Source organism: Lepidochelys kempii, chromosome 1, assembly GCF_965140285.1.
Source record: "Lepidochelys kempii isolate rLepKem1 chromosome 1, rLepKem1.hap1, whole genome shotgun sequence".
Classification (NCBI taxonomy): Eukaryota; Metazoa; Chordata; order Testudines; family Cheloniidae; genus Lepidochelys; species Lepidochelys kempii.
The window spans coordinates 63,754,655-63,774,595 of record NC_136380.1 but is presented as its reverse complement, the minus strand read 5'-3'; the positions used below and the strand labels follow the sequence as shown (position 1 = coordinate 63,774,595).

The 19,941-nt window shown below is 39.2% G+C and overlaps 1 protein-coding gene across 4 annotated transcripts in view; it reads right to left on the bottom strand.

Moving 5' to 3' along the window:
* Positions 1 to 19,941, bottom strand: part of VWA8 (von Willebrand factor A domain containing 8) — a 290,052-nt gene that overhangs the window by 89,299 nt on the left and 180,812 nt on the right. For all 4 annotated transcript variants that reach the window (XR_012159153.2, XM_073345760.2, XM_073345743.2 and 1 more), the window contains 7 exons: positions 12,732 to 12,840; positions 11,490 to 11,628; positions 9,392 to 9,594; positions 3,490 to 3,606; positions 1,746 to 1,810; positions 1,520 to 1,645; positions 665 to 774 (listed from right to left, as the gene is read on the bottom strand). Coding sequence is in view for 3 of the 4 variants with exons in the window: in XM_073345760.2 (XP_073201861.2) it covers positions 665 to 774; positions 1,520 to 1,645; positions 1,746 to 1,810; positions 3,490 to 3,606; positions 9,392 to 9,594; positions 11,490 to 11,628; positions 12,732 to 12,840 (869 nt within the window). In the remaining variant the exon portion in view is untranslated. The remainder of the gene's footprint in view (positions 1 to 664; positions 775 to 1,519; positions 1,646 to 1,745; positions 1,811 to 3,489; positions 3,607 to 9,391; positions 9,595 to 11,489; positions 11,629 to 12,731; positions 12,841 to 19,941) is intronic.

Here is a 19,941-nt window from a genome sequence, read left to right as displayed (position 1 = left end):
TAAGCAATAGGTTACATACCAGAGTTAGTAGTTCTGCAATTTCATATTTGAGTTCCTTCAGAACTCTTGGGTGAACAACATCTGGTCCTTATGCCTTATTACTGTTTAATTTATCAATTTGTTACAAACCTGCCTCTACAGACAGTGTTCAATAATTGTGGTATGCTGGCAACATTTTTCTGAGGAATACTAGTGAGAGAAGGAAAATGGCATGTTTTAACTCAATATCTCAGTCAAATCTAAATGGAATTTCATGGGATATAGAAAAGGAACTTCAGAAACCTAAAGGGTTCTTCCTCCTGAATATCAAAGTCTGCTACAAACAATGGAGGTGTGAGATCTCCTCAAATGAAAGGTTGCAAGAATCACTTATAATGGAAAGTGATAGACAGTCTAAATAAAGGGGCTGTTACCAGCGCCCCCTATAATAGATGTTTGTGTGTGCGCGTGTGAATAGTTCTCAAAATTTCTAAGGCATTTATTCAAACAATTCCAAGCCCACGTACAGAACTTTGCCATCTTTTTTGAAACAATGGTATGAACACCACACTACAGGAAAAGAATCAGACACAAAATTACTCAAACATCTAAAGTACCAGAATGTTGTTTGTACAAACACAGAGCTGATAAAAAAAACAGAATGACACAGGTTTACACTGAGTACCTGTTGTTAAACCAAAACCCTTGTCAACTGGGTCTTCATTCAATGCATGCAGCTGGCAAACTCCACTTTCTTCAGATACCGTATGCGCTGGCTTGGTTAAAAGAAATTTCCTGTAAACAATGCTGACTTATTAAAAAATGGTGTAACAAGAATATTTATGTATTAAATAGTAAAAATACTTTATACTTATATAACAAGGATCTCAACATGTTTTACTTAAATTAAGCCTCACAACACATCTATGAAGTAGGTAAGCATTTATTCTCTAGTTTACAGGTCGAGAAAGTAAACCACAGAGAGGCAGATTTGCTTACGGTAACTGTTTTTACACTTTTATTTACTGTGAGGTTAAACAGAAACAGGAAAATGGAGTACTGTTTGTTCCATTACCCTATGAATCAAATTAACTGGGAAAGTAGACTAATGAGCTAGATTTTCAGTTAGGCACACTAATATTTGCAAGGACCTAATTTATACAGGCTGTGTAAAATGTGGTATGAATGTGGACATAACCAAATTTGGTCTAGATTTTCAGTGGTGCAATTTTACATAGGCTCATCTTGCACACTCACCACTCTGGATTCACAAGTGCAATTTGGGCACGGGGAAATCTGCACCTCTAAGAAATCTGACTGTAGGCACCTAACCAGACACAAATGAAATCAGTAGATTTGTGTGTACACATCAGGCATTTGTGCAGGTAGGTTAGATGCACATAAATATTGGTGTGCAGCTGCAAATATTGCCAAATATCTCTATTTGTTCTATATTTGTATAGCTCTTAGCACAGGGGATCCTGATCCATGACTTGGGCTCCTAGACACTATCAAACAAATAATGAATTGGTTAACTTACTGATTTGTTTTGCTTTCCACCAAGAGCCAACGGTCTTCAGCCACTAGGAAAATGGATTTGAGATTGATAGGTAGTGAGATGGTATGAGTTCGACCCTCCAGTACATCCAGCACAATAAGGTGGTTTCTGTGAAATGTAAACCAAGAAAACAATTATGAAGCAGAGAATGTACGCGACAAATCTATTTTTTTAAATAAAAGCAATGTAATTTATAGTTAACTCTCACCCTTCTTCTTTGTAGAACACCAGCCAGTTTTTATGCGAAAACTCTCTGCACATTTTGTGACTGATCTAAAAAAATGCATTACACATCAATTACAATTTGCCAGGTCAGTCCCCAGTAGTTTACCCTGACTCCTTACATTTATAGTTATGTTTTTTACTGTTTAGAAAGGTCAGAAACGAAAATATTTGGCCAAGATGATCAAAAAAATGTGCCTAAAGTTAGGTTTTTAAACCCACATTCAGGCACATAAATAGGTGGCCTGATTTTTAAGAGTGCTGAGAATCAAGCAGCAATCACGGAAATCATACCAAATTTGATAGTTTTTCTTTAACTAAGTAATTCACTATGATAACTGCATCTCAAAGCACCTTTCCACCTACTCCAAATTCATAATATTGCATCAGAGTAAAATGAATTACAGCTCACTCTGCTCTGGGCTCAACAGAACCACAACAGCTTGTAACAAAATGTTTTGTAACTCTTAGCAAAATATCTGAAAGGGTTTTATTGTAAAAATTACATATCCCTAGATAGCATCCTGAGGAGGTTGTGAAGGCGAGGACTATAACAGGGTTTAAAAGAGAACAAGATAAATTCATGGAGGTTAAGTCCATTAATGGCTATTAGCCAGGATGGGTAAGGAATGGTGTCCCTAGCCTCTGCTTGTCAGAGAGTGGAGATGGATGGCAGGAGAGAGATCCCTTGATCATTACCTGTTAGGTTCACTCCCTCTGGGGCACCTGGCATTGGCCACGGTTGGTAGACAGGATACTGGACTGGATGGATGTTTGGTCTGACCCAGTATGGCCATTCTTATGTTCTCATATTCTTATCCCTTATTTATTGCCCTTCTATTCTGTAACGATGATATATTCTGCTGGTACAAAACTGAGAATTCAATATATATATATATAATTCTCAGTTTTGTACCAGCAGAATGAGAAAATATATATATATATATATATATATATATATATATATATATAAAAAACAGTACACAATCTATTTGTTCCATAAAAGATAGAAAGGAAGCTATCCTGCTATCATGTCGGTAATACTGAGCTCAGATATGTTTCATAGATTCATAGATTCATAGATATTTAGGTCAGAAGGGACCATTATGATCATCTAGTCTGACCTCCTGCACAATGCAGGCCACAGAATTTCACCCACCACTCCTAAAAAAGACCTCACACCTATATCTGTGCTATTGAAGTCCTCAAATTGTAGTTTGAAGACCTCAAGGAGCAGAGAATCCTCCAGCAAGTGACCCGTGCCCCATGCTACAGAGGAAGGCGAAAAACCTCCAGGGCCTTCCAATCTGCCCTGGAGGAAAATTCCTTCCCGACCCCAAATATGGCGATCAGCTAAACCCTGAGCATATGGGCAAGATTCATCAGCCAGATACTACAGAAAATTCTTTCCCGGGTAACTTGGATCTTACCCCATCTAAAAACCCATCACAGGCCATTGGGCCTATTTACCATGAATATTTAATTACCAAAACCATGTTATCCCATCATACCATCTCCTCCATAAACTTATCGAGTTTAATCTTAAAGCAAGATAGATCTTTTGCCCCCACTACTTCCCTCGGAAGGCTATTCCAAAACTTCACTCCTCTGATGGTTAGAAACCTTCGTCTAATTTCTAATCTAAATTTCCTAGTGGCCAGTTTATATCCATTTGTTCTTGTGTCCACAAATGTTTGCTATAGTCTAGCCAGGAAGTTGCTGTTCCTCACCGGCTCCTCCTTGTTGCCCCACCAGGATGCTCTCTTTGGAACTTCTTGGGTATCTGGTGAGAGTAAAAGTCTATGCATGGCACCAGTTTTTGTATCCAGCAACAAGACAACATTACTCTGTAAACAGAAAAGAGAGCATTACGCCCAGTCTTCTTAAAGCTCACAGCAACAGGTCTACATGAAGTGTATTTGTTCTTTGCAATTGAAGCCAACTAATATCACAAGGAAATTTAATTTCAAAAGTATGAATTAGATTTTACTTTGCTGGAAAATTGCAGACTGGATCCTCTGGTCTAGTAAATCTGATCTCAGTGCAGAACTGATGAAGTAAGGCAAAGGTACAACTTAACTGACAATGGTTGGTCCAGATGAATGGTCCTATTTAAAGTTCTATAATGTTTTATTCATGCTGAAAAAATCAAATTTGTTTGTTTACAGGGAATTATGTAAGTCTAATGTTAATTTACAGTGGCCTACCATGATTTATGCAGTTAAGGCTTAAATCATCTGCAGCAGCCATTTGCAGTCAACTACACAGAAAAGTCTTACCAGCTTTGCTTCTTCTATCTTACTAAAAGATTTGCTGCAACTCTTGTGTGTTTCCTTAACATTATGCTAGAAAAACAGAACCCCTGGGCCCCTGTCATAAATATAAAGGGAAGGGTAAACCCCTTTGAAATCCCTCCTGGCCAGGGGAAAGCTCCTCTCACCTGTAAAGGGTTAAGAAGCTAAAGGTAACCTTGCTGGCACCTGACCAAAATGACCAATGAGGAGACAAGATACTTTCAAAAGCTGGGAGGAGGGAGAAAAAACAAACATGTCTATATGCTGTTTTCTGCCAGGGATAGACCAGGAATGGAGTCTTAGAACTTTTAGTAAGTAATCTAGCTAGGTATGTGTTAGATTATGATTTCTTTAAATGGCTGAGAAAAGAATTGTGCTGAATAGAATAACTACTTCTGTCTGTGTATCTTGTTTGTAACTTAAGGTTTTGCCTAGAGGGGTTCTCTATGTTTTTGAATCTAATTACCCTGTAAGATATCTACCATCCTGATTTTACAGGGGGAATTTCTTTATTTCTATTTACTTCTATTTTTATTAAAAGTCTTCTTGTAAGAAAACTGAATGCTTTTTCATTGTTCTCAGATCCAAGGGTTTGGGTCTGTGGTCACCTATGTAAATTGGTGAGGCTTTTTACCAAACCTTGTCCAGGAAGTGGGGTGCAAGGTTTTGGGAAGTATTTTGGGGGGAAAGACGCGTCCAAACAGCTCTTCCCCAGTAACCAATATTAGTTTGGTGGTGGTAGCGGCCAATCCAAGGACAACGGGTGGAATATTTTGTACCTTGGGGATGTTTTGACCTAAGCTGGTAAAGATAAGCTTAGGAGGTTTTTCATGCAGGTCCCCACATCTGTACCCTAGAGTTCAGAGTGGGGGAGGAACCTTGACAGCCCCCCAAATATTTAAAGTATATGGAAGTTGAAAAACTACTATATGGAAAAAGGTTAAGCTAAAATTTGATCTTATTGCGTGACCCCTGTAGCATCACTTTAAATATTTCTTTTTAAAACATTCTAAAGTTGTTCCTAAGGCATTAAACTTTTAAGGACTCGAGAAAATGATCACACACAGCCAACCTTAACTGCTCTAAATTAAATTTTAAAAGCTACAAAAGAATAAGCTAATTAAGTCTTGTATTTCATTACTTCATTAATGTCTTGGATCTAAATCTTTGTCATTCAGTGAAACGCTACGTTCCTTCAAGGTTTTTTTTAAGGACATATTAAAAGTCAACTGTATGTGTGTCTAACATCTGAAGTAATACACAGTGAATAACAAAGAATTAAAAAGGTGAAGTCCGTAAGATTCTCCTAAATAAAATACGTATTAACTCAATCTGTAGGTTATTTTTGCAGGTTATTTTAGAGCAATGAACTTTTCATTTTTAATGAGAGCTTACTGTAGCTAAATATGGTAAAACATTTAAAATATTATCATGACATTTGTAGCATTTGGAAAATTCAGCTGCAGCTCAACTCTTCTAATAAAAGAAGAATTTGTTAAATGCTCACATATTCCAACCCAAATTATAGAAATGTGGCCCTGGAGAGGGTTTGTTTTGGATTTTGGTTTTCTGCCATATTGTATTTATATACTTCTGCATCAGCATAGCTGACCTGAAGAAATGCATTAGCCTTCCAAGAAACAAAAATCCCCATATGAATCAGTTATGTTCTGCTACTTAGCATTAAGTTTATAGGTGTAGTTCGTAATATAAAAAGCTTCTCTACTCCACCCCTTTTGATGTTAATGGTTTCATTCTGTGCTAAGTGACCGATGGCATATTCTGTCTGTGTTTAATAATAGAATTTTGCGTCACTTGTGAACACATCCAACTGCAGTTCTGGCAATCCTTCAAGTGGGATGGGAAAAGATGGTGATGTGCAGTTCCATTATGTTTGTTCTCGACTGGGAGAAAAGTAACCTTTGAGTGACCTCATGACCCTGATGTCTGGAATTCCAAACTTTGGACAGATGTAATATCCAGCCTTGTGAGTGGCGTTCTTTTATTTTTAGTGACTGCAGTTTTCCTTTCCTTACTGCTGCTTTTATTTTAGTTAGGATTTTCCTCCTAAAAGTCCTTAAACCAAAGTGGGCTGTGATTTCACTGCCAAGTGGAGAAGCTGTGCTCAATTCTTGTTGGCATAGTGGGGAGTAGGGGGGAGCGGCCACAGATAAAAGTAATAATATAAATATTTAACTTTAACTTACTTCCTCCTTTTTAACCATCTTTCTTGCAACAAAATTTCCTGTCCCTTGGTCCTTAACTCCATTCCCAGTTTCTCCCTCTTATATGCCTCCTCTCAAACACAGCCATGCTCTCACACACAGTTTCTTCCTCTCTTGTCTTATATGCCCCACCCCCTGGAAACACATATATGCAACAAATTGAAATATTCCTCCCCTTTCAGTTATAGATGAGACTTTCCTCCTGGCTTTTGGGCCTTGCAAAGTAAACTGCTCCCTACAGTGTGTGCTCCCAATGCCTCCCTTCCACAGGCAGCTTCTCCTAGCACTGCGACCTGCAGACCTGCACATCTCAGGTGACACTGACACATTTAGCAGCCCTGTCACTGTATATCCGTAAAACAGAGGTAGAGAAAGTAAGTGCAAGAAGTCTGTGTAGTGGATTTGAAGGTCCTGGGTTCCAACTCTGCCGAACTCTGAGCTGGGAAAAAAACAGTATATGACCATGTAACAACCACAATGCATACACAAAAGGAGGCGGAGGCAAGGTTCACTGTAGCAAACAGAAAACCGTTTTTTCCCAAACTGTGGATATTTATACACACTTAGGGTTTGTCTACACTGTGCGGTAATGCACTCTACAGGAACTTTTAGTTCCTACCAGCAGGGTCTGCACGGACCAATTAATGTACAATCCTTTTGTGTGCTTTAGGAATCACACCCCTGTAGAGTGCATTACTCCACTATGTAGACAAGTCCTTAATGAGCTTTTATATAACACTTATTGTTTGTAAAATATAGTGTGAGAACCTTGGAATATTTCTAGCTGTTAAAATGCTTTTATATGGCAAAATGTTATATTTAAGAGTAAATTATTATGATGGGTTAATATCAATTTTATTGTTGTATTTCTACAGTTTACATTTCAGTTAATGGGAGCGGTCCCTTTAAGAACAATATGGGATGGAAGTACAGAACAATGTGTGGGAGATTTGGTCTCTGTGTCAACAGAGTCGAAGTCCTCACCTTGTGCAAGATCCAAAAAGGTCAGAACTTGATTTAATCTGTGTATCTTTCAAGAAAACAAATCTCATTCATGAAGGTGTAGCATCAGATCTTACCGGGGGACTGGACGCCTCAGAGCATTGCTTATGGGCTGCAAACCCTCCAACCTGTAGATCACCAATTTTAATCCAGACCAGATTACTATGGATTAAAAACTGTTCCCACCTAATGGATGTTTGGTGGCCCCCCATTATGTGATGAGTTTGGTGAGTTTCAGTTTCAGTTCCAATGTCACAAACTCACACTATACTCTGCACTAGTTGGCAGACTCAGCAGAGGGGTCAAAAACCTCATGGGCCACAGAGATTGAACTACCCCTGCTACTCATAGAGCAAGTTTCTTGCACCGCATCCTCCAGATCAAGATCAAAGTATGCTGGCAGGGCACTGTGTGTGGACAGCCTGTCCTGCTGATAACAGGAACTTCATTTACTAGGATGCTGAATCAATGCTTTTTACCAGTACTAAATCCACACAATTTTTTCTAAAACAGAAGTTTATTGTTACAGATACATTGGTTCTAAATATGCAAATAATCTAATTAAATAATTTGCATGTGGTTTGCTTCACACACTCAACTCCACAAAACTTACCCGCTATCTACCTGTTACCATTCAGACTGGCCAGCGGCATTGGGTCCATTCAGAGGGGAAACACTTGGTCTGTGAGTGGGAGGGTACCCTGCAGTTTAGTGTGGTGGCAAGGAACACCACCACCACGCTATTTCCCTGAAGAGCTGAAGGCCTCTGCTGAGCACTCTGAACTCCTTCCCCCACGAGAGCCATTATGGATCTACCACCAAGAGTCAGCTGATAAAGGGGAAACCCTCCTAAATTACCAACTGAAGCATTTGACATAGGAGAGATTAAAAAAGGGCCACGCTCACCACTGAGGTCCTGGTCCTCAAGCCATTCAGTAGAATGAGAGTCTCCCATCCCTCTCCCAAGGAAATGTGGGAGTAGCTTAAAAGTTGGTAATCCCTACAAATATGCAATTAAGTTAAAGCCCCCAAAAAGTACACTTTAGTAACATTTTATTTAAGAAAGGAGGAAGAAATTAAGAAACATTTGGCCACATTCATAAATTTATCAAGGGCCATCTTTAAATTAATTGACTTCTGCTATTGGAAGGCTGTTCCAGAATCTAACTCCTCAAACTTTCTAATTTCCAGTCTAAATGTTTTCATGGCCATTTGTGTTTGTTTCAATATTGCTATTTGGCTTAAATAACTTTTCTTCCTTCCTGGAGTCTACCCCCCTCAGGCATTAATGGGACACAATCATATTTATTCGGCTATTATTATAACTCATATTAATACTTATTCTTTTTTTACTCATGTCAGCATCTTGGTGGCTGCTCTCCCATCCCCTGTAAAAAGGTGTTAAATTGAAAATATTCTAATCAATTTCTAATAGCAGTTCCAAATAAGACTACTGAAGTGATGGGCCCAAACCAAACAGATCTGACACTGAGAAAGTTAGAATCCATCTCTACAATGTGGTTTACACCACCATCTTGTTTTACCCATCCATCCTACTCTCCGTTTTGTGTTCGCACAAAACTCACGCTATGGAAAGGAAAACATCATGATACTTAATAAAAAACAATGGTAGCATGAACAATTGTGATTCAGAAGTCATTTATTTTTTATTAAAAGTTCAAAAACTAGAACAGGGATGAGCAGGGCTTGGATTTGAATACACAGCCTAAAATAAGGTAGTTTAGACTTAATAAATTTCCTTTGCTAATTTGAGACTCCCAAACTCAAATCATAATCTCCTTTCCCCCCCTCCAATAGTTCTCAGTCTACTTTTACCACTAACAGGATAAACAGGCAAATCTCAGCATTAATAATGCAAAAGTACATAAAAACATACAGTAAACCAGCCTAAACACCGCAAGAAAAAGTAGAGCTGAGGGACCCCCTCCAAAGGTTTATTAGACTAAGTGCAATTAGACTAAGTATCCAGAAGTGTGCATATTTATCTCACAACCTACAGAGGCTGAGGAACCCCAGGGATCCTACTTTTGCTGTACTACTTTCCTCACAACGAAACATGAAACAGGAGAATTTCTATTTATTTATTTTACCTGCTCTTCATGCAGAATCACTTGCCCTTTGAGTGGATTTCCCAGAGGTGCCACAGTCACAAAGGGTTGCCATATACTTCCAACCGTTCTTGGGAAGATGTCATAACAATCCACAAAGTATCCATTTTTACTAGATACATTCATGAAATATAAGGAAACTGGATTGCATGTAGCCACGTAGAGAATATTTTCCGTCTCATCTTCTGAAATAAGAAAGTAAGGCAAAATTAATGAAAGTAAAAGATGCTGTCTTGATTCAAAATCATGTTAACCAGCAGATTAACTGAAAACTGAATGATGAACTATTGTGGGAATACAGCAACATATTTAAAATAAGTTTATACTATTATGTCACATATATCAATCAAATCAATCAATCCATGTAGGACTATGTGCTACTCTTAACCTACAGCAGCATTCCTATGATGACAAAGGGAATTTTGTACATAAACCAAGGATGCGATGTGGTCTATACGTAAACTAAACTTTTAACAGTCAAGTTGCTACCTGCTTCACACTGACTAGTTACTCCCTCCACAAATATTCCAAAAGATATTTGAGTAGCAGACACAAACCTCGTTTGCCATCCAAATCAATTGCTAAAGACTCTAGTTCTATGAATCCTCATAACCAGAAACCTATACAGCATACGCAAGTTTACTTATAAAAAAGAAAAGTTTCTGGGAAAGAGAAAACTGTAGTAAAAGTTTTCAGATGCAGACTTTTTAAAAATGTGTCCACTTACTGGAACTAAAACACCAGGTCATTTAATAATTATAGACAAAAGGAAGGAAGTTTCATGTGGCAAGGGAAACACAACAGTTTTTGACTCACTTTAGACATTTCTGAGTATCAAATTAAAACTGTAATTTCTATTAGTGTCATCAAAAAATTGTGAACATGCTTAGAAAGTGAAGCCACAATCAGAAAAAGGCAGCGTTGTCAGTTTTCATGACTTTAATGTATTTACAATGTAAAATAAATTACAGTCATAAAATTTATTACATTTTATAATATACCATAAATAATGGTCACAAATATCAATAATGATGTGATGTGCATTGGGGCATATCTATATCTTTCTATATATAATGTAGTTAAATAAGGAAGGATTGATTCAATAAGAAAGGGCATTGATCAGCATAAGCACCAGAAAGAAAGCACAGAACTTTGCATGCTACAAGTCTTGCATTTTAACTGGTTTTAATTAAGGAGAGGCAAAGTTAGAAAGACTTTTTAAAATTAATTTTGAAACAATTATTATATCAGTGGTTACCAAACTTGTTCCGCCGCTTGTGCAGGGAAAGCCCCTGGCGGGCTGGGCTGGTTTATTTACCTGCCGGGTCCGCAGGTTCGGCGGATCGCGGCTCCCAGTGCCCGCAGTTCGCTGCTCCAGGCCAATGGGAGCTGCTAGAAGTGGCGCGGGCCGAGGGACATACCGTCCGCCACTTCCAGCAGCTCCCATTGGCCTGGAGCAGCGAACTGCGGCCATTGGGAGCCACGATTGGCTGAATCTGCGGACGCGGCAGATAAACAAACTGGCCTGGCCCGCCAGGGGCTTTCCCTGCACAAGTGGCAGAACAAGTTTGGGAATCACTGTATTATATAATATAAAAATTAGGCACACTTTGAATTACGCATCTATATTCCTTTTAGAGCCAAATCTCCTTCATAATTTACATTATCACCAATATGTTTTAATGGAATTATACTCCTCTTTCGTGATTGATGGTTTTAGCATTTTGTCTTCTTTTACTTAAAAAAAAAAAAGTTAAACACAAAGAAGAGAAAAGCAAGCAATATAATTTTTTCTATATCTCATGCAGGCCTCACAGTACAGGTTCCCAGAAATGCACTCTCTGTGTTACTGCGCATACACTCAGTGCAGAATTTGTAGAGTTTCTTTTTTTTATTGCCATTACAAAAATGTGATATTCCTCTTGCATATGTCAAAAAAAGGGAATACAAACTACATAGTACTGACTATTAATGAACAGGTATGATCTCATCTGTCCAATTCTGCATGGTCTCCAGTGTAACTTATATCATACAACAACAGGGAGGGATCATTACAAAAGTTACAAATATTTTACTGTACCTTCTGCTACAGCAACATCACAGACGAAATTAACCTCATTTAATGGCAGTGTCCAAAAAGCAAGTTCTTCTGTGAAACTGAGGGACCTTGCTTCATGCCGTTCCAGTGGAAATCCCTGAACATTTAAATATACTGGACCCTAAGAGAAAATTATAACCATGAGGACTAGGTATTTTATTTAAGTCACCAACCTTTATAAATGCTAGGAGTTTTCCTAAAGATTTCTATTGCTTTTAGCACTAAATGCCAGACCAAGCATTATAAACAAAAGAGAAAGGCTTATATTTGGGAAGAAACCAGATTGCTTTTTCTGTAAGCCCTCTGTATCCCACCTGGAGCCCTGAAGATCCTGACACCATTTCCCCCATAATATAAAAGCCACACTGTTGTCCTCTCTTTAGGCTACGTATTTCAACTACTACATCCATCTAGTCATGGCGGACTGCATGGAATTTAGTATGGAACCATGATCCTTAATCCCATGGAGGAGAGGTCACATTGCCTGGAGTGTTTTTGATCAATAATGAAAGACTGGATCACAGTGCATATGTGCAAGGAAACAATTCTGAATTTCTTGATTATGGAAGGTTTAAAATATCAAACAACATTACAATAACAGTTCCCCCCTGCCCCACTGAAGTAATAATTAATAAAGACAGGCCAAGAGATTGGGTTTGTAGAGGATGTGGATTAGGTTCAGGTTGGAGGCCAAATCAGACCAAAGGTTCAGATTCAGATTTGAGAGAGAGAAAATTTCAGAAGAATTCAGCTGCATGTGAAATGAAACTGGAAAACAGGCTCCTTCCCATTTTAGATCTCATCCAGATGAGTTGTGATCTGGGGATTGAAACTGGACCTCCCCACATATCCATGCCTGTTTCTAGGCTTCTCTAAAAATGACATTGTCACCTTCATAGCAAGAACTCTGCAAGAGCTTTTGAACTCAACCCTGCAAAGTCCCTCCACCCCAGTACTCCTTTCAGTATATATACTGTATATGGAGGGCTCACAAGATAGGACCCCACAGCAACTCAGCTTGCAGTGTGAATGCACAAAATAGTCTACTTTTTTAAACTGTACAATTAACAGCTTTTATTTTGTTACAAAAATCAACTCAGATTCTTCTTTCTGCAGGAAATGAGACATCTTATATTTATTAAATCATAATCTGGGTGATATTATATTGCTGTAAAGAAAAAATGACTAATCAATATTTTTAAGCATTAAAAAGAAGACACACACCTTTATATTTAACTGATGGGTTTCTGTTGGACACAGTAGTTTCTGCTGTGCGTTCCCTGATTGATTGATTCTCCAGTAGCCCATAAATGTATGGTCTGGCAATGGTAGCCTGTCAAACAACATATGAACAAAGAAACATTTATCCCTGTTAATTGGCAATGAACAAGGGATACGTCATTTAACCACAGAGTTTTTCCAAGAGGCTATTTTGAAGATTCTCTTGTTGAAAATGCTCCCTTGCTGAAACATTCAATTTCTTTCAAATGGCAAAAATTTCAATTTTTTGAAACACAAGTAATCTCAGGATTTAAAAGACCATGCTCTGAAAAGAAAAGCTTTAAAAAGTCTGAATTGTCTGAGCTGTATAGCAAAGCATATTCAGTGCTCTCTTGATCAGCTTAATTCAATTCAAAGAGGATGCCAGAATGAGTGGGAGGAGCTCTTCTAAGTGATATTTTCCTCTAGGAAAAATGCACAATGACTACAGTAAATGTTGTACCAGGTTATTGCTGCAAGAAGGAGCATTAATTGCTGTTGTATGTTCTCCTACCCCCAGTGGGTCACACAGTACAGACAATGACCGTATGCTAACTGCCTATGGGGCCAAAACTAGCCTCTGTTTGCCAGAAGCTGGGAATGGGCGACAGAGGATGGATCACTTGATGATTACCTGTTCTGTTCATTCCCTCTGGGCACCTGGCATTGGCCACTGTCAGAAGCCAGGATACTGGGCTAGATGGACCTTTGGTCTGACCCAGTATGGCCTTTCTTATGTTCTGATGTATCACAAGAAAGTGCAGACGGATAGTCCTTCTGTATGACCTGTTAAGGGTATATATATGGCAGGTGTAGGGTTTCTCATAGATGCTTAGCCTCTACTACTTTTCACGGTTACCTGCTCACAACACAATCTTTGCCAATCCTGCTGAAAAGATGGGGTTAATTTGCCTAAACTTGAACGATGTTCTTGACCTCATTTTTTTCCATTTGTTTTTCATTCAGGAAGAGAACACGTGGGCCACTGTCAAAAATAATTTCTGTAATAACTGAAAATATTGGTATTGATAAAGCAGTTTCACAGAATATAATACACACATTTTTGTTCTTCCTCTACTCTCTCTCAAGTGATTTGCAACTACTAATAAAATGATTTAAAGTTTTGCTAATGCAGAATAATTAAATTAAAACCAATGAACTGATATGCTAAGATACAGTATCAGAAAATTTCCTTTTGGTCTCTCTTATTTGGAACTAGTTGGCACATAGCATGTATTTAATTTGCTTCTAGCATAAGTAAACTGAGAGCATGTGCAAGATATTTCTAAACACTATTTAAACCTCTTACGTTATTGCACAACTACAAAACTTGGCATGAGAATAGAAGACATCCTTCTAAAAATACATCTCTGAAGGCTATTTTAAGTAAGTTCTCCAAGACTGTTTGTTGTCTGTGCTTGATCTCTCATGTTCTATTTGTCTCTGTCTGTTCCTACAGTCAGAATTCTTTAAAAATAATAGGCTCTGCAATTAAAGGAGATTTGTTTCTTATAGATATTTTGGTCAGAGAGTGGCCCAAACCAGAACCTTGGGTCTGAGGCCCCCCTGAACTTTGGAGAAGTTAAAATCTTTCTCTATTCCAACTTTAGGAATGAACAATTATATTTTCTAATCTTTCTGAATAGCAAAAGAAAAATAAATTAGAATATTCTAATAATTGTTCTGCCCATGTACCTCAATCAACCCGGAGGGGCCACCTCTTGGGGTGAGAGAGTAGTTCAGTCTCCATACCCATTCAGTCCTTGGCCCATTTGCTGAGACTCTCAATAAAGTTGCCAACAATAGGTTTTGTGATATTGAATTAGGAAATGGATTGAAACCATCAAAGCATTTCACATAGGTCAATGTTCAGCCATAAAATGGTAATGGGGTTTTTGGTGATGCAACCTGGGCTGAATTTAAACTAGCTTGACAGGCGGTGTTTTCCATTACGTTTAATTCGCTAGTTAACCAGCTCTGAGAAGACAGTTTTTATGACCCCCTACACCTATTTACAACATCGGTCAATACCAACGTTTGAGAACTATATTTCTTGTAATTGCTTCCTATTTTCAATTTCCCCTTGTTTAATTATTTGCAGTGTGAGGCCTGTTTTTAACATTGATTGGAAAAAGATTAATACTTTTGAATGAATCTGTTCACAGTGTCTCAACCTTTTTAATCTGTTTCCAAACCAGTCTGGTCAGTTTTCTCCCACATCAGGAGTCATAATTAAGCCAAAGCCAAAAGAAATGCAAGTATAACACAGCTCAGGTTATGACATCCAATCCAATCATTAACATTTATTCTGGGTATACTCTTTAATGCACATATAACCCAAGACAGATGCATTTATGTATAGAGTCAGTTACTAGAATGACATGGTGGTTTATTAATGAAAGTAAATTTCAAACTAAGAGTTTTGGATTTCAAAATGATTTTCTGGCAAAGCCTGGGTTTGATCCATTTTTGGGGGGTGTGGCAGGGCAGGGGTAAAACTCCTTGAATGCCCTGCCAAAATGCTGGCTAAGCCCTGCTTTCTGGTAGGGAAGCCAGGTGTAGGGGCCCAGGCACCCAGCAGAGAGCCCAGCTGCAGGACCTAACGAGGGTCGGCTCACGGCAATACTTCAGTTAAGTAACAGCAGTTGGGATGAGGAAGGGAAGGGCTATAAAAGCCCTGGAGAAAGCTCAGTCAGGAGGCTAGCCCGGGAGGGGGTAGGAGGCTTACAGCTCTGTCTCCTCACCAAAGGCAAGGAGCCTCACGCCAGGAGACCTTGGGAAGGGTCTGAATGGGGATAGCTGTTGGGGGAATAAAAGGGACTACATGGTGACAAACAAAGACACAAGGGTGAAGCGTTGTGACTCTTTATTTGGCTGGACAACACAGGGCACAGGCACGAGGAGGTGGAAGCCTGTGCAGACCCTGTGATGGGGGTTATGAAGGAAGTACATGAATTTAAATTTATCTGTGGGTACTATGAACTTGGTAACAATAGCATCAACTTCACAAGGACTTAGATTTTAGTTTTGAACTCTTACAAATAACTCTCATGTGTCATGCATTATAGATCAATGAACCTACTAATAATTATGACTATTTATGAAATTTTACAATTTTCTCCAGTCTTTGGAAAAGCTACATGCTCCTTTTGAGAGGCAATTAGAGCTGATCAATTGAGAGATATACCAGACCCGTTTGAAACTGGGTCATGTCCTGAAGAAAATGTCAAAGATTAGAGCCTTTGTTTTAAATCTGAGATGTAGACAACATATGAAAATATCATGAGTTTATAAATCCTCTATTTCCACACTTCCTAAAAATGAATTCTAGTAGGCTGGTGAGATATGAGGTAGTGTTTGGCTAGGTGTTCTTCAAATTCTTTTTTGGCCTTCCTAATTATATTTTTACACTTCACTTGCCACACCTTACACTCCTTTCTATTTTCCTCACTAGAATTTAGCTTCCACATTTTAAAGGATGCCTTTTTGCCTCTCACTGCTTATTTTACTTCGTTGTTTAGCCATGGTGGCACTTTTTTGGTTCTCTATGTTTTTTAATTTGGGGTACACATTCAAGTTGAGCCTCTATTACATTATCTTTATGATGTCTTGCTGGAGCTTTGCTTTGTTAATACTGCATTTTTTTCTTTTCTTTTCCACTAATGGGACTAAGTTCACCTTTCTCCTAAATTCTTAAGGTTTTAGTCTCTTACCCAGTTCTGAATGGTTTAGTCCCTTGGATTTGTTGTAGAAGAGTCAACATGGTTTTTGTAAAGGGAAATCATTCCTCATCAATCTACTAGAATTCTTTGAGGGGGTCAACGAGCATGTGGACAAGGGGAATCCAGTGGACATAGTATACTTAGATTTTCAGAAAGCCTTTGACAAGGTCCTTCACCAAAGGCTCTTAAACAAAGTAAGCTGTCATGGGATAAGAGGGAAGGTCCTCTCATGGATAGGTGACTGGTTAAAAGATAGGAAACAAAAGGTAGGAATAAATGGTCAGTTTTCAGAAAGAGTCAACATGGTTTTTGTAAAGGGAAATCATTCCTCATCAATCTACTAGAATTCTTTGAGGGGGTCAACGAGCATGTGGACAAGGGGAATCCAGTGGACATAGTATACTTAGATTTTCAGAAAGCCTTTGACAAGGTCCTTCACCAAAGGCTCTTAAACAAAGTAAGCTGTCATGGGATAAGAGGGAAGGTCCTCTCATGGATAGGTGACTGGTTAAAAGATAGGAAACAAAAGGTAGGAATAAATGGTCAGTTTTCAGAATGGAGAGAGGTAAATAGTGGTGTCCCACAGGGGTCTGTACTGGGTTCAGTCCTATTCAACATATTCAGAAATGATCTGGAAGAAGTGGTGTCAAGGTTCCTTCCCCACTCTGAACTCTAGGGTACAGATGTGAGGACCTGCGTGAAAGATCCCCTAAGTTTATTCTTACCAACTTAGGTTAAAAACTTCCCCAAGGTACAAACTTTGCCTTGTCCTTGAACAATATGCTGCCACCACCAAGCGTTTCAAACAAAGAACAGGGAAAGAGCCCACTTGGAGACGTCTTCCCCCAAAATATCCCCCAAAGCCCTACACCCCCTTTCCTGGGGACAGCTTGATAAGAATCCTCACCAATTGTACAGGTGAACACAGACCCAAACCCTTGGATCTTAAGAACAATGAAAAATCAATCAGGTTCTTAAAAGAAGAATTTTAATTGAAGAAAAGGTAAAAGAATCACCTCTGTAAAATCAGGATGGTAAATACGTTACAGGGTAATCAGATTCAAAACAGAGAATCCCTCGAGGCAAAACCTTAAGTTACACAAAGACACAAAAATAGGAATATATATTCCATCCAGCACAGCTTATTTTACCAGCCATTAAACAAAAGGAAATCTAACGCATTTCCAGCTAGATTACTTACGAACTTAAAAGGAGTTGGAAGGCTGCATTCCTGATCTGTTCCCAGCAAAAGCATCACACAGACAGACGAACCCTTTGTTCCCCACCCCTCTAGATTTGAAAGTATCTTGTCCCCTCATTGGTCATTTTGGGTCAGGTGCCAGCGAGGTTATCTTAGCTTCTTAACCCTTTACAGGTGAAAGGATTTTGCCTCTGGCCAGGAGGGATTTTATAGCACTGTATACAGAAAGGTGGTTACCCTTCCCTTTATTTTTATGACAAGGGGAAACAGTGAAGTGGCAAAATTTGCAGATGATACAAAACTACTCAAGATAGTTAAGTCCAAAGCAGGCTGTGAAGAGTCCTTCAATCTCTGGAATGATAATCTACAGTATCAAACAAGAGCTCTTATTCACAAGCTTCATCAAAAGCTAAAGCTTGTTTGTTTTTATGTCTCTAGAGACCCCTAATGTGACATCATATGGAATAAGAACCAACATCTAACACTCAATTCCACTGAATGATTTCCTAGTCAGTTATTTGATTGTGAATCAACCTGTCAGATCCTTTAGATCCATTTTGTTTCAATTATTACTTTGCGACTATTTTACCCTGAGGGCTCTAGATCCAGGATTCACTACTAAGTTTGAGGTGGTTATGTAAATAATGTTTTTCTGAAGGAGGAGGAGATTGGCCCAAAACCTTTAGTCAACATGGTGATTCTACACAAAATTGTTTAGTTTGATTTTCTTCATGTACAATAGTCTAATGGGAGAATTTGTCAGAAAATAATTATCTAGAGGCAAAATATAAATGGAGTTCTTGAGTCCACTAAAAATGAAGAGACTAAGTCTATAAGAATCAAGTTACTTGTAATTTGTGTTTTCTGAAGGTAGCTATAAGAACTGATATAGCCGCAGGCAGGAGTTATAAAAGACGACTAGCAAATTGGGGAACTCACAGTCTTGTGAATCAAAGGTGGGATGGAATGTTTCATAACACAAGAACTAGGGGTCACCAAATGCAATTACTAGGCAGCAGGCTTAAAACAAACAAAAGGAAGTATTTCTTCACACAGTGCACAGTCAACCTGTGGAACTCTTTGCCAGAGGATGTTGTGAAGGCCAAGAGTACAACAGGGTTCAAAAAAGAACTAGATAAATTCATGAAGGATAGGTCCATTAATGGCTATTAGCCAGGATGGGGAGGGATGGTGCTATTAGCCTCTGTTTGCCAGAAGCTGGGAATGGGCGACAGGGAATAGATCACTGGACGATTACCTGTTCTGGTCATTCCCTCTCAGGCACCTGGCATTGGCCACTGTCGGAAGACAGGATACTGGGTAGATGGACCTTTGGTCTGACCCAGTATAGCCATTCTTATGTTCTTTGCCAACCAGATCATGGCACTTCAAACAAACAACTTTTGATTAAAGTCTTATTTGTATTATTTAAGATTTCAGTTTAATGACCTTCCTATTTCTTATCCGTGAGACAGGAAGGGGAAAAAAGAGACATTAAAAAATTCAAGCAGCTTGAAGTTTCTCTTGCCTCCAACTCGCTGAGTGAAGAGTAAGGAGTCCTTGTGGCACCTTAGAGACTAACAAATTTATTTGAGCATAGGTTTTCACGGGCTAAAACCCACTTCATCAGATGCATGGAGTGAAAAATACAGTAAGCAGGAGATATGAAAAGATGGGAGTTGCCTTACCAAGTGCTTAATTGAATTAGCCTTGTTAGCATGGACCCCACACTTGGTAAGGCGGGGTGGCCACCCTGAGCCTGACAAGGAGCCAGAATTTACCAATGTACATTGCCAAAGAGCCACAGTAATACGTCAGCAGCCCCCCCAGGAGCTTCTGCTCCCAATGCCTCCCACCCACGGGCAGCCCCGCCAAACAGCGCCTCTCCCTCCCTCACCACACCTCCCAATCAGCTGTTTCGTGGCATGCAGGAACTCGGAGGGGGAGTGGGAGGAGCGAGGGCATAGCAGGTTCGGGGAGGGGGCAAGAAGAGGTGGAGTGGGGGGCAGGGCCTGTGGCAGAGCCAGGCATTGAGCAGTGAGCACCCTCCAGCACATTGGAAAGTTGGCACCTGTAGTTCCAGCCCCAGAGTCGGTGCCTATACAAGGAGCCGCATATTAACTTCTGAAGAGTGGCATGTGGCTCCAAAGCCAAAGGTTGGCCACCCCTGTGGTAAAGCAATTCCCATCTTTTCATGTGCTGTATATATATATACACTACTTACTGTATTTTTCACTCCATGCATCTGATG